General features: G+C 37.1%; 1 protein-coding gene across 1 annotated transcript; it reads right to left on the bottom strand.

Annotated features, from left to right (window-relative positions):
* Positions 1-5,900: 5,900 nt before the first annotated feature.
* Positions 5,901-13,243, bottom strand: LOC124281204. The gene is made up of 2 exons (XM_046717224.1): positions 13,171-13,243; positions 5,901-12,105 (listed from the first exon to the last, which is right to left on the bottom strand). Exon 2 carries the CDS (start codon positions 12,059-12,061, stop codon positions 11,378-11,380), a length of 684 nt encoding a protein of 227 aa, XP_046573180.1. The 5' UTR covers positions 12,062-12,105; positions 13,171-13,243; the 3' UTR covers positions 5,901-11,377.
* Positions 13,244-14,039: the final 796 nt, after the last annotated feature.

Below are 14,039 nucleotides of genomic sequence, written 5' to 3' on the forward strand. Positions count from 1 at the left end.
CGTGTTGATGATGATGATGATGATGATGATGATGATGATGATGATGATGATGATCATGATGATTGCAGCTGTAAAAGGATTTTAGAGCAGTGAGGCAACTGGCTGCATATTTATGCCTATGCTTACTGTTATTTCCTTTTTGAGCCAATAGGTGAAAATTAACTTGGAGGTAAAATGCTCTTTGTCGTTTTTGCTCATTAAAGAGATTGTAAATAATGTAATTCTGTATGAATTTCCTTCCAATTAGATAGGAAGTAAGTATTAACAATATTTCGTCCTCAGATAATCAATACATGAAGTATGAGTGACCTTGACAGCAAGGTTATGTACAAAAGTAATCAGTGTGTTTTTACATTCCAAACCTTTACAACTGTTTATTTTATTTTTGTTCATATTTTGCAATGTTTTGTATTTTCACTTTTGCAAGATGTTTGTTCATGTATTACATGATGACTTTCTGTGTTACCTTGAAGACACCCCTCATGTAACGGATGTAGAATGTCAGGGGGACCTATTTCTGTCCCACCAGTTTGTGATCGTGTTGTTCTTGTACCGGTATTGTTGTGTGTCATGTCTTATCTGTCCTAGAAATGTTAAAATGTAGGAAAATGTCTGACATGATTGTTGATTAAATGTGTCTCAATACTTACATGGTATTACAGTTTGTGTTGAAACTATTGGTTGTAGTTTGTTGCGTCTCAGATATCTGTTTTTGTGATGTGGAATCCGTCTGACAATATATTTGTACTTAATTTGCCATTCTGACAGATATTTTGTTTGAATGTTGAATAGATAGTTTAATGTCTTTGTTATTTGTTGTTTCTTCTTACAATGCCTGCAGCTCATGTTTACCTTGTTTCTTTTTGAAAAACATCGATATGCCATTTACATTCATTCAGAAAGTGGTTTTGTAATGTTGATTACTGGTCTACATAGCTTTTGCATTTGTCTTCAAATAGCAAGACTGGCATTCAACTTAAATCATGTAAATAATTATTTGTGATGCGATTTTGACACACAGTGTATATGTATTTGTGCAGACTGGTGACATTTTTCAGTATTTGTTGATCACCTTTCCACACTGATTTGAAGCCATGTTTGTTGAAATGAAATTTGTTCACTTGTATATCATATGACCAGAGATGCCAACCACAAAGTGTTGCAATAGTAGTTTCAAGGATCAACATTAGTAGTCAACTAAATACTTCAAATCATGATGGATTCTGAGAAAGATAATATGACACTAATCATGAGTGAATCTTAAATTTCACATACCTCCAACAGCAGATTTCCAAATTATCAGCATTACATTTCTTTTTGTAGTCTCTTTTTGGCGAAAATGTTCTATATCGACGAAAATATATGTTTTTGTCTTTATATCTGAATTTTAATTAATTTTCTTAAAATTTCTTAGAATTTCTAGTGAAATCGTATTGGTGTAGTGTAAGTCCAAAATTTGTAGCGACTACGATAGAATCATAGAAGTTGGCATCTCTGTATGACCTTCACACAAGACAATGTTTCTATATGGTTTCTGCTAGCACCAATGTAATGGAAGCTGGGATGCTGGAGAGATATATGTCTGAAAGAGTCCGTTTTTTGTTTGTATCTGAGTGCAAACTAAGGTGTTCACCACAAAGAGTGCACACACACCAAAACCAAAGAGACACGTTACTGAAACTGCTCACATGAAACAATATTCAGACTTAGAAGGAGCGGAAATATATCTGATTTCTTTTTTTACTTCTGTCTCGCAGGAATTTCCCAAAATTAATGGACCAATAATTCCAAAAGGTCAAAATCCCAATCCACAAAACATTTGCAACATTACAACCTATCGTAACTCTGTACTATATACCTGGCTTACGAATGACGTAGTGCAACAAACACTTTGCGGAACTGGACCCTGAGATTGTTGTCGGGACTTCCATACACACTGTGTTAAACTCTGATTCTGGAGACCCTGTCATAACAATGGTGATGGGCACTTATAACCAAGAACTAACCAATAACCAGACAATTATGTAACTATGTACATGATGTGAGATTTAGTTTCTGTTTGTGTGTAGGACACTGAGTATATAATACATGTGCATTTGTGGACTATGCATCAATATTGCCTATACCAAACAGCTGACTATATTATTATAAATGCTGAGTTTTTGCAAATTATGTGCCAAAATAGCAATCATGCTAATGAAAACATATTGTCTTTCAGGTGTGTTCTTATTGATTTAAATTAGACTGGTATACTTAGCAACCACTTTTTGATATCTTAGAAAAAATGTAATCTTAGAAACTCCTAGACTCATTTAGAACTTAGAGACTTAGGTTTCTACGCCATGACATTCGATTTGTTATGTCTTCTATCTAAATACATTCTCTTGACAATCAATGAAATGTATTTTTCATATATTTCAAGACTGATTATATGCAACATGTAATATGTTGATTTGACTTGCTAAAGTTTCAGCCTAGAAATGCACATTAGGGACCGTTTATGATTCATGGCTAGGGGAGGTGACGATGATTTTGAGGGGGGGTCACCAATTTTTTGTTTTGGGAGGTGGGAGGGTCAGCAATTTTGTACACGTTACTTGGTGGGGAGGGCAGCAATTTTGTATATAAAAAAAATATAAAATCGTGTTTAAAAATTGGGGGGGGGGTCATTGATTTTGTACTTGAAATCATGGGTCACTTACCCTGTACATAAATTTTAGGGAGGGGGGGGTTCATTCACATTGTACATTATTCTCCATTATTCTCCATAAAAAGCATCATTGCACCCCACCCCTAGCCATAGATTATGAACGTTTCTTAGAATGACATTGCACTTAAGAAGTATGTAAAGTATAACAGTCATGTAGGATAAGAAGTTGAGTCTCTAAGGTTTGAGACAATCACCGACCCTATAAACAACATCAATACATACCTACAGACTTTTTGTCAGGCAAACCATCAAGGCAACTATTTGTGGAAGTGTTGGTGGTGGTATGTCAAGCCTGCTTTTTCAGTCAACTAAATTCATGCTTACGAGATGCTTTTAGTTTTCAAAGTAGAGCTGTAATTTATTGACTTCACTTGTATTAATTCCCTGAAAAAGAAATGTAAACCCCAGCATCAAATGCAAATGAAAAGCTTATCAGAGTTTGGTGTGAAGTCCATTTCTGGTGTCCCCCGTCATGATATTGCTGGAATATTGCCAAAAGTGGTATAAAAATTAAACTCCCTCAGTTATCAGACTTTAAATTGTCTTGATCTTCTGCCTTCATCCCTATCCTCAATGCCCCTTACTGCGCACCTGGATATCACCTGTAACGATGTGTAGCTAAAGACAAAGTCTGTTAAGTAGTGTGTAGTGTGTATACATTGTACTTGTTTATTGTTACATATCACTGACTAACCTAGATCACTGTACAGGGGTATGGAGAACCAGCACTTCACTTATTACAAGAGACCTTAGGACTTCTTCTGTGAGAGGCATTTAGAAGCTGGATCAATAAGGAAGGATGACAATATATGGATAAACAACTTCTGTATTACAGTGAGACCGACATTTCGGTGTAGGTTCTAACACGGTTATAAAGCAAGTTCAAGGACTTGTTTGGTTTAAGTCTTTCAAGGTCCACTTTGTCCAATAACTTGGATCAATCAGTTTGTATTTCCAACATAACACACAATGGCTCATTTATATGTTTAGTGTCAGATAGCCTTGTGGTTAAACTGTTAGCTTGCGACGCTGAAGACACGTTTCATTTCCGAGGTGTAATATGTAAAGCTCAATTCTTTTGTGTCCAATTATGCAATCTATAAGAGATTACTCGCTCAATTTTGAGATATCAGTTGTCAAATTTCACCATCTTTTAGTGTATTATTGCATTTAATTATTACAATATTCCATGTAACTGTATTAAGCAGTGTGACAAGTTAAACCAAGCGTGTACCTTTCAGCTAGACATTTCTACAGACCAAACATAGGACCTGAGCTTCATGGAGACGAGTTGGGTTGTCTGTACATTGAAATACTATTTCCCCATCCACTGATGTCCATGTAAACCCTGAAGATCTGTGTTAGAATTGATCTTCTGCAATTCATGGTTTTCTTAATAGGCCACTAACTGGATTGGGTGGTCTGCCTTGGTGACTTGGTTGATACATGTCACCATATCCCAGTTGACTAAATCAATCCTTTTGCTGTCATTCACTGGATTGTTCGGTCCAGATCTGATTGTATACCCACTGCTATCTTAATATTATTACAAAACTATGTCCATGTAGTCATCCAGTTCCTGTACTGTATAATGTGCTGTTCAAGGCTTTAGTGCTAATGCTGTATTGGAAGCTTTCAGCTAGACAGTTGCTAATTTGTTTATTGTGAAATAAAATTTGTTGCAACCATTTTTGTCTTTTAATCTTCTGGTTTAAGTAAGTGGTCCCATCTATTGTTTGTTACTGATCCCATGTACTTAGAAATCATGAGAGACCAAGTACCAGTATATATATATGTTGTTGTTTCAGTAGTTGGCATACAATGTAGGTGACTGGTACAAATATCTATAAGGTTCAAAGTACTGATTAGGAACTGTTCATAATTTATGGCCAGGGGGGTGATGAGTTTTATGGAAGAGCATGTACAATGTGAATGCTGCCTCTTCCCCCAAATTTATGTACAAAGTAAGTGACACCCACTCAACCACCCTACCCTTTAACCCCTCAATTATGAAGTTTTAAGGATCGATCATTTGGTGTTCATTGTATTTGCACTTGATCAGAAATATTGCATGTATACAGTTGAACACAACTACTGCAACTTTGACAACTCATAAGAAGTCTGACACATCCAATGAAAGAATGGGATTGTATGACTTACCAAAAGTCAAATGATAAAAAGACTTGACTTTCTCAGGGCAAAAAGACACAAAAGATTTCTCAGGGCAAATAATTTGACACAAATGAATTGTAGAGTTGGATTTCATCATCTAACAAACCTAAATCAAGAACTATTTTAACAGATACGGCTGTGTATTCATGACTGATGAACCTATCTTATTACCTGTCTTATTGTGTCCGTCAGATACCAATTACCAGATACCATTACCTATCTTTACTCTATCTTATTGTGTGTCAGATACCAATTACCGATCTTATTGTGTCCGTCAGATACCATTTACCTATCTTATTGTGTCCGTCAGATACCAATTACCTATCTTATTGTGTCCGTCAGATACCAATTACCTATCTTATTGTGTCCGTCAGATACCACAATTACCTATCTTATTGTGGCTTGGCCTCCCTGCAGCAACTTCTGTAGCTGATGACAGAAGGAAAGGAAAAGAAACATTTAAACAAATTACTATTTAGTTTTACTTATGTTTAAAACGATTATGATGCAATTGCGAAAATAACAAGTAGATATCCAGGGCCACAAGTTACAGGTCTGCATTTGATTGAAGCACGAGTAACTTATGAATGAATTATTATCAGAAAAGTAGTCTGTCATAGTCTGCCCAAATCTGCCATACAGAGCCTGAAACCATTATATCCAATAAAGTCCATGCAAGTCTAGAATATGTGGAAAGTCTTGAAAATGAAGAATGTATTTTCATTATGTTTTTTTATATTATTATGAACTGGGGTTTTTTCTGTAAAATATGTTCATTTCAGAGACTAGTCAGTCTAAGTCTGACCTATTTCATCACTATGGATTTGCCAATCATGGACCTGGAAGTCTATCTCACACATGTGTCATACCAGTTATCTCCAATGGGTGTGTTATAATAAAGTGTACACAAACTCATGAAGTACTAACGAGACAAAGCTTCATGATCTACCATCATGGTAAACCAGGTGTCTTGTCAGATCGAAGTAGAACCACCCCAAAGAACGACAGAACAAAGCCACAAAATAATAAATTAATTTATTATGAAAATACATTTCATTTTGTAGAGTGTCCATGTACACATCAATCAACACACAGGAAATAATAAATACTAGAACCACAGTAACCATGGAAACAGAAAGTAACAAAAAGCCCATTGTCAAATGGTAAAGCATGTTCTCAAAATCAGGTAGTTGGATTATCAAGATCAACATTATTCAACCACAGACAGCAGGGATAAGAAAAACAGGGAGACCACACACACAAACACTAGCAGCTCGAGAAGCTGTTCCAGTCAATATCTGGCACTGAATGTAGTTCTCCATTTATACACCCGGAAAAAAAGCATAGCATCACCTTTTCTTTATTTACACATTTCCCAAAATTCCAGGTACCTTTAAGAAGAATCAGGTGAAATTGATCTCAGTCGATACCTCCCGGTAAATTGGTACCAGAAAAACAGATGTTTCATTGATGATAAGAAGAAGATGAGGACTTAATTGAAAGAGTAAGGAAGTAACTGTTCCGTTGAAAAGTTCTAAAACATTGGACATCAGTTAATCAGTTTCACATTCTGCACAAATATGGTTCAAATATTGTTGGAGTAATGTTAATTTTTAAATTTTAAATCACTTGTACACAAACTTGTACACATATTATAAGATTTCATAAAATGGCTATTTTATATTGAAATTTACATTATTTATAAGGAAAAACTTACAATAAGCTGTCTTTAACTCTTAACCAGGTGTATAGCAGCTATCAGTATGACAAAGAGCTTATTATCAATGTAATTTGACAAGGATGCACTCTGCAATATTCTAGCTACATGCCGCAGCCTGTAAATAATGAAGTCTGAATCAGACAAACCAGTGATAAATATTGAGAGAAAATGTCTCAGGACACTGAGGTGCCCAAGGTTGGGTTGCCAAACCATGTCGCCTCTAACAACCAGTATAAGTTCTTGCTGACCACTTCTCATATAATGCCCTCAGGGATCCTCCTCAATAACACTGACAGCAAATGCTAATGTGTTTGACCACTGACACAAAACCGTGTATTAGCAAAGGTTAAAAGTGGAATATATATAAATATAAACTACCCATTAATTAACTTCTCTGAGGAAAGTAGACACTTCCCATTGCTTGAGACCATATCAGGTTGCCATGGAAACAGGATGACGATGACAATGGCATGACACATGATTTAGCATCAGGACCGAGCATCATCAAGTCATATGACACTGTATCATTAGACTTCCAGAACTATCACAGATAACACTGTGACAAATCCTTACTTCCTGTCTGGCAGACGCAGTTGGTGATTATCTTTGTAACTGTCCTTTCTAAGAAAAAGACAGCATAGACATAAGAATTTAGTGAGAATGACTGTCTCAAACAAACAAAAACAATGCACTTATGAAAAAAGGAAAGTAAGCCCGTGAAAACTTGAGTATTTGTTCACGCACCACTTTAACATTTTTTTCTAATGATTAGGGAAATATCATGGCCAAAAAATGTGTAAAAAATCCAAAAGTGTCCTCTACATTGTCAAGAAACAAAATTCAAAAATCATAAATCTGGAATGGCCTCCGCACAAATCTGCTGTATGTACAATTTATGTCTGTAATATTTCGTGAATAACTACATAGTAAAAACTTGTAAACATATTAGAATATCATACATAGATTTTCTTCCAAATATGTTCCACAAATCTTGATACAACCAAGAATATGTCACTATGACAGAATGCAACTTTATTAACATCTTCCCGTTTATTTGTTGAACAAATTAGTAGAGGGAAACATCAGTATGTAAACCTGGTGGGAGACATGGTCAATGCTGACCATCTTGCCAGAAATGACATGCAGTCTGTGTGACTATTCAGTCCATGTTATCCAGAGTGAGTGAGTTGGGTTTTACGCCGCTTTTAGTAATATTCCAGCAATATCACGGCAGAAGACACCAGAAATGGGCTTCACACAATGTACCCATGTGGGGAATTGAACCCAGGTCTTCGGCATGATGAGTGAACGCTTTAACCACTGGGCTACCCCACCAACCCTGTCGATCCAGAAGCAACCAAGACATAAATTATTTGTAAAACACTGATTTGGGATATCACTTTCATACTTCAACCAGGAAATAGAATCTTGAGACTTTTTTAATTTTATGGGCTGAATTTCTCATCTAAATCCTGAACTTTTCCACTGTCATGTTTGTGGGTTTTACATTTGAGTTTGAGGTTTAATGCCACATTCTACCATGACATTTAAGTATGTTCTTTTTGATAAGCTGTTACTAACAAATTAGAAGTGAAAAACGTGTTAGGTTTTAAATGACATTTAGCAGCATTCAACCAACTATAATCACTTCCAAAATGTAAACACAATAGGATTATCTCCTAATTGAACAATATTTCAGTTATGGCATAGCATGATTGATAGTTCATGCCTATGTGAGAGGAAAGTCCAGGCTGTTTATACACGATGTTGACCGGGGGAATTCCGATATTAAAAACCATGATCAGGATTCTTGCACACCCAAAGGATCCACATGTTCACTTTGACTAATGTACCAACATGAAAGACAACTACAGACACTGAACCTATTCTACGAACTTCCACACAGTTGGTTTGATGGGATGGGCAGAATAGTAACCATGGTGACATTCTACAACATCCTGACAACATTAATCTGGCTGGATGTCCTATATCACAAAGCAGGAAAGATAAAAATAACAAATGTAAAATGTTAACATTGAAAATTGAAGTATTATTGTAACATTACAGATAAACCCAATATGTTGGCATTGATCAAGCACAGACATGATAGAAAACAAACACATGAATGAAGATTTCATTGTCATTCACGTCACAAACTCACATTAATAATGTTAATTTATAAAAGATGGATATTGTTCTTATAAAGGTGTAAATTGATGTGAAAAAGATGGCCCTTCCATAAGTCTGTGTGATTTATCATCATCACATCAGTATCCATAGAACAGTGTTGTACATCACATCATACAAGAAGCATCATCATTATGTTCAAAGTTGGCTTGAGTCACAATATTCAAATTAACACTATCAGTGTTTGAATTTAATGTAACCTTAATGACGACCAGGATCCCTCAAATTCCTGCTAAGCATCTGACTTGTGAAAGGTCTTTAAAAGGTCGATGCACAGGTAACAGTCTTGTTAAATCTTTTGAGATATTTCTGTGAGATCTTGGAGCAATATACAATGTACACCTTCAGGATCTCTCCGTTCTGACAGCAAACCTTTGCTTACAATTCTGATCAGAGACCTCTAGTTTTGTCCAAAACACTCTGGAACAAACTGCCAACAGAATTGTGACTGTCATCCACTGTTCCCTTTTTTAAGAAAGGACAATAGCATTAACATCTTTTCCAGTAATACTATGGCCAAACATGAATTGTCTTCATCATCTTGACATCTCCACTTAACATCTCTAGTGCTATGAGCATCCACTTGTGAATGGGAGTGAGTGAGATAATTTTTAACGTCACATCGGCAATATCTCAGCCATATCGTGACGAAACTTGTGAATGGAATTAAGCCCAATACAAATGTACTTACTACAATGAAAATTCAAAATGCATCACTTAATCAAATGTCAATCATTCATGAAACCAAATAATTTTGGGTGGAAAATGGATCCCAACACAGCATACTGAATGTGAAAATGTGCAAGTCAAGAACTGTCAGTGACTTCAAATCTGTGACAAAGGTTACAGCAAGAGTCAACTCAGCTGAGTTTAAGCCTGTTTTCAAGAGTACTTCAGCCACTGAGTGACAGCTCATGTGGTCCGACTGCCAAGAAGCAAAAAGCAAGATTCACATGCCTGGATGTGGTGCCGATAGTCTAAGGATCATAATCCTGTTAAAACTGATACATGAAACCCACAACCTGGTGATTTGGCACAACAGATGACTGGAAGCCAGGACGGGAAGGTCTGGCACCTTGGACCACACAACAATCTAAGTAGGAGTCTCTTATGTCTCTGATCACCTATATTTTATTCCTGGCAAACTGTTCTTCCAGATACTCCTAATTTATTTACCAACTCTCTCCCTTAATGTCCCAAACATGTTTTGTTTAGTTTGGTAATAACATAGAACAGTTCTCACACCATAGTTTTCTAGAATAATCACTGATAAAGAGGCTGTTAGGGGCATGAGCAACTATTATTTTGAATTAGGAGTCAGAATGCTGAAGTTTCCTGTGCATGATAGAGAATCTTAAAGGAAATACTGCTTTAATCATATAGATAGAATGCATGTCAAGGGGAAAAAAAGTAGCTGCTGTGCCAGAGAGAAGGTGGGATGGAGAGACTCGGGGAAGGTTAGGCGTGCATCTGGGAATCAACATGGTGAAAAAGAAACATTCAAAATTATGACTTTCTTAAAAAGTCCTTATTTTCATAAATTCATGGGTATTTAATATTTGTTTTAATGTAAAACTACTCTTTAAGCCTTTTCTTGTTTATTGGTCTTGTGATTAATGATTAACTGGTGATTAATGCAAGTCACCCCTGGTAGACCTGACATCAGTTACTACTATAACACCACATGGCTAATTCTTTTAATTCTGTTATTGAATATGTACTGACAATTGCATCAGAACTCTGTCAAATGCTGTCCTCCATGCATGACAGAATGAATCCTTGGCAGGGGCAGCTTCAGAATATTCAAGGGATCTCCAAATCTCCATAGAAGATGGTCAAATACAACAGTAAACCTTGAGCATTGTATAGTGAGTGAGTGAGAAGAACATGACATATCCAGAAATAACCCTGAAGCCTTCCTACTAAAGGAAGCATGTTATTGCTGTTCATTCGACTGTAGCATCATTTAGTTACCATGGTCATCGCAGACAAAAGAATTGTTGGGTGAGTCAGTGAGAGTAGAGGAGTAAGATATGATGGCAGGGAAAACCACAATCATATATTCTATTTGTATGCAGCATCAAACATGAGCGTTGTCCTTAGGAAGTAAACCATACCCACGGTGCAACATGTAGACTGAGGAGGGATATTCTAAACCAACTCTCAATTAATATGGTCCAGTAAATGAATTTCTACTTCATGCAAATGAGGTCAATGCCATAAGGGAATTTCTGAAATCACACTTGTACTTGTAGAACATGCATATTATCAGTTCAATCCAAATCTGACCGTGTCTTCAACAAAACTGCCAACTAACCAGAAAGACTTGGCTTTATGAACTCTTCAGGGAGAGTCACTGACTTTGATATTATCATTGTGTATGAAGCTAATTGAAGACAATAGACAAATTCTATTATGCAGACATGGTTGAGTAAGATGGCTCAGCCATAATGTTGAATCTTGATTGGAATTTGAACATTCAAAGATCACTATACAATAAGTATCACTTTTACAGGAGACTGGCAAATAGATATTCTATATCTACACAACCAACCAGTATACTATCTATACAGAAATGTCACTTGGTATCATTCGTTTACTTGCAAATTCTCCATCTCCCTTGAAACTTGTTCTAAAGCTTGTTTCTCTTCTGGACTTGGCTCGCTTTCAAACAGTTCAACAAGCTTTAATCTAGCACTTTCAAGGTTATCTAAAGACCTGGACCTTGTTAAACATGTACCAGCATTTGGTTTTGTGGGAGACGTAGCGTTTGATTTTGAATGTCGACTTTCACTTCCTTCCTCTAAACTAAAGTCACTTTCCTGCATGGAATGATACAGACGACCAGGAACGTTGTATGGTTTCCGGAAACGTCTTTGTCGTGCAAGTTTAATTCGAGATAATCGATTTTTCCTGGCCTCAACTTCTAAACTGTCCTCGACATCACGATACCCTGAGTTAAACCTAAGACGCTCTTGGTTTTCTTGCCGCTGTATCAAGGAACCGCTTGCAGGTGAGGATGCCACAGGGGAAACTGCAGAAAAACCTGTTACATAGTTGGTGTCAATTTGAAGAATCTGAAACCCGTTTGCAATACTTGGACTACTTCGTGATACATGCACAGATCCCTCACTTTTGGTTCGACTTCGTTCCCGAAGAAATTGTCGGCGGCTCTCTGTGACCGAACTCAGCATGCCCAGTTCATTGAGGGCAGAGTCAATGTCCATCATGTTGCTAGATGTTTGACAACAACAGTAACAACTGTTTTTCATCTCTCCTCTCTTGCAACACGACCTCCTTGTTGACACAGAGAGATCTGCAAAGTGAAAAAAGACAATTTGAAGAAATATATATATAAAAACATATGCCCCTATTGATAGCAAATAACCTTGAAGTGAATTCCACACAAGGTGGTCCACTGACACTGACAGAAAACTTCTTCAAACACACTCTGGATTACTGTTGAATGATTAGAAAATATAGATAACAAAAATCACAGCCTACTTCAGATGTCTGCCCCAAAATAAGCAAAAGGTAATTATGGCAAATAACGGGGCACAATGGGAAACTGAGCCCCAAGGTCCAGTGGCTAATTCCAGATCTAGTCACTTTAACATCTAATTGTGCCAAAGAATTATGACACTGTACATCGAGAATTAGGGTATTGCATGCTCATAAGAATTGTCTTTGCAGGCAAGTAAAATCTTGTTGTTTGTCAAACTTGCACCTTCAATTTCTTTGTAATGAATTAAATAGGTTCATAAAAACTTGAAAAATGGTTTAGAAATGTAAGTGAAAGGCATTCTTTTTAAGCCCAGAAAGTGGCAGTGGAGGATGAAAGCCACTCCTGACTGGGGTAGGCCTAAATGTTAATATCTCAATTCACAAATGAAATGGCTGAAAATATCTCCAAGCGGAATTTATTGTGACATGTATTTCCATATCATTAACTAGTCTTTAAAGTGTGATCTATCACAATCTCTTATCTGTAAAAGTTTATACGGGGATGTACTTCATTATTTTTGTGTGTAGAGCTATCAAGTGAAAATAGTCACTGTCACAAACCGCATAAAATCGTGTAGCTATGATCAAAATCGAGGTTTGTTGGATTTAAATGGAAAATCAACAGGTAAGGAATCGGCGCGTAGACAAAGCAGACTACGAAAGGGATGAGTCATGTTTTCTCTTAGTTATGCGACACTTGGACATCGATAGTGCCAGCCAGCCGAAGTGTTTGGCGCCTTCCTCCACTGGCAATGACACGTCAGGGTGGAATTCAAACCCCCCTACTGTACATAATTACTACAATTTAGCACCACAGTAAACTCATGAGCCACCAACCGTTAACGTGTACCGTTCAAACTCTGTGGTTAAAACATACCTGTTTATTTCGGACTGTTATCCATTTCAATCAAAACCAAAACAAACGAGCTCCCGTTTACCCACAATTCAACTGGGATGTGGTTTCTATAAATGTATTCCCGGAATATAAACGAAACAAGTGCGCGAGTCACACTTATCGCCTTTCAGCATTAGGTGGCGCACGAAATTATGATATGATACAGTTACTAACAATGTAACATGCCGTATGGTCTTTATATTCTGTAAACTGCATGTTCTCATATCATACTATGTCAAAGGATAATAAATGTAAACAACACCAAGTATTTGATTGGCAATGTGAGAAATAGTAGGTGCATTGGCAGATCCATTTGGGGTGTGGTGTTCAGGGGGTTCGACACGCCCTTTTGACTTTTCTTTGGCCCGTTTGACGCTTCCAGTTTTGTCCGTTTTGTCCCCTGGCCCCTTTGACCTGTTCCCTATTCAAGGATTTTGACGTATCCTGCTTTGATGAAAAGCGAACGTTATGCGCTGAAAAGGTCTAATATCATACTCAGAGCGAATCCTGAATTGGATCACACGGGCACCGATACTGGTGTGCTCCACAAATACGTGTCAGCTGAATATATGTCTTCATCTTGCATGTTTAAACATTGCTCAACGGGCGACCCCCCGCAGGTGTGACACGAGTTTTATCTCTGTAGTCATCGGCAAATCTGTCAAGTATAGAGAGTGAGTGAGTGGTGAGTAAGGTTTTACGCCGCTTTTAGCAATATTCCAGCAATGTCACGACCGGGGACACCAGAAATGGGCTCCACACATTGCATCCATATGGGGAATCGAACCCGGGACCGGAAAATCCAGTTCGAATTTCGACTGTCTCAAAATGTGAACGATTATTCAACTGAA

Source organism: Haliotis rubra, unplaced genomic scaffold (genome assembly GCF_003918875.1).
Source record: "Haliotis rubra isolate DU_JTF1 unplaced genomic scaffold, ASM391887v1 Scf280, whole genome shotgun sequence".
Lineage (NCBI taxonomy): Eukaryota > Metazoa > Mollusca > Gastropoda > Lepetellida > Haliotidae > Haliotis > Haliotis rubra.

Excerpts from the sequence above, each read along its gene's own strand:
- LOC124281204 (XM_046717224.1), bottom strand. The coding sequence starts at position 12,061 with ATGAAAAACAGTTGTTACTGTTGTTGTCAAACATCTAGCAACATGATG.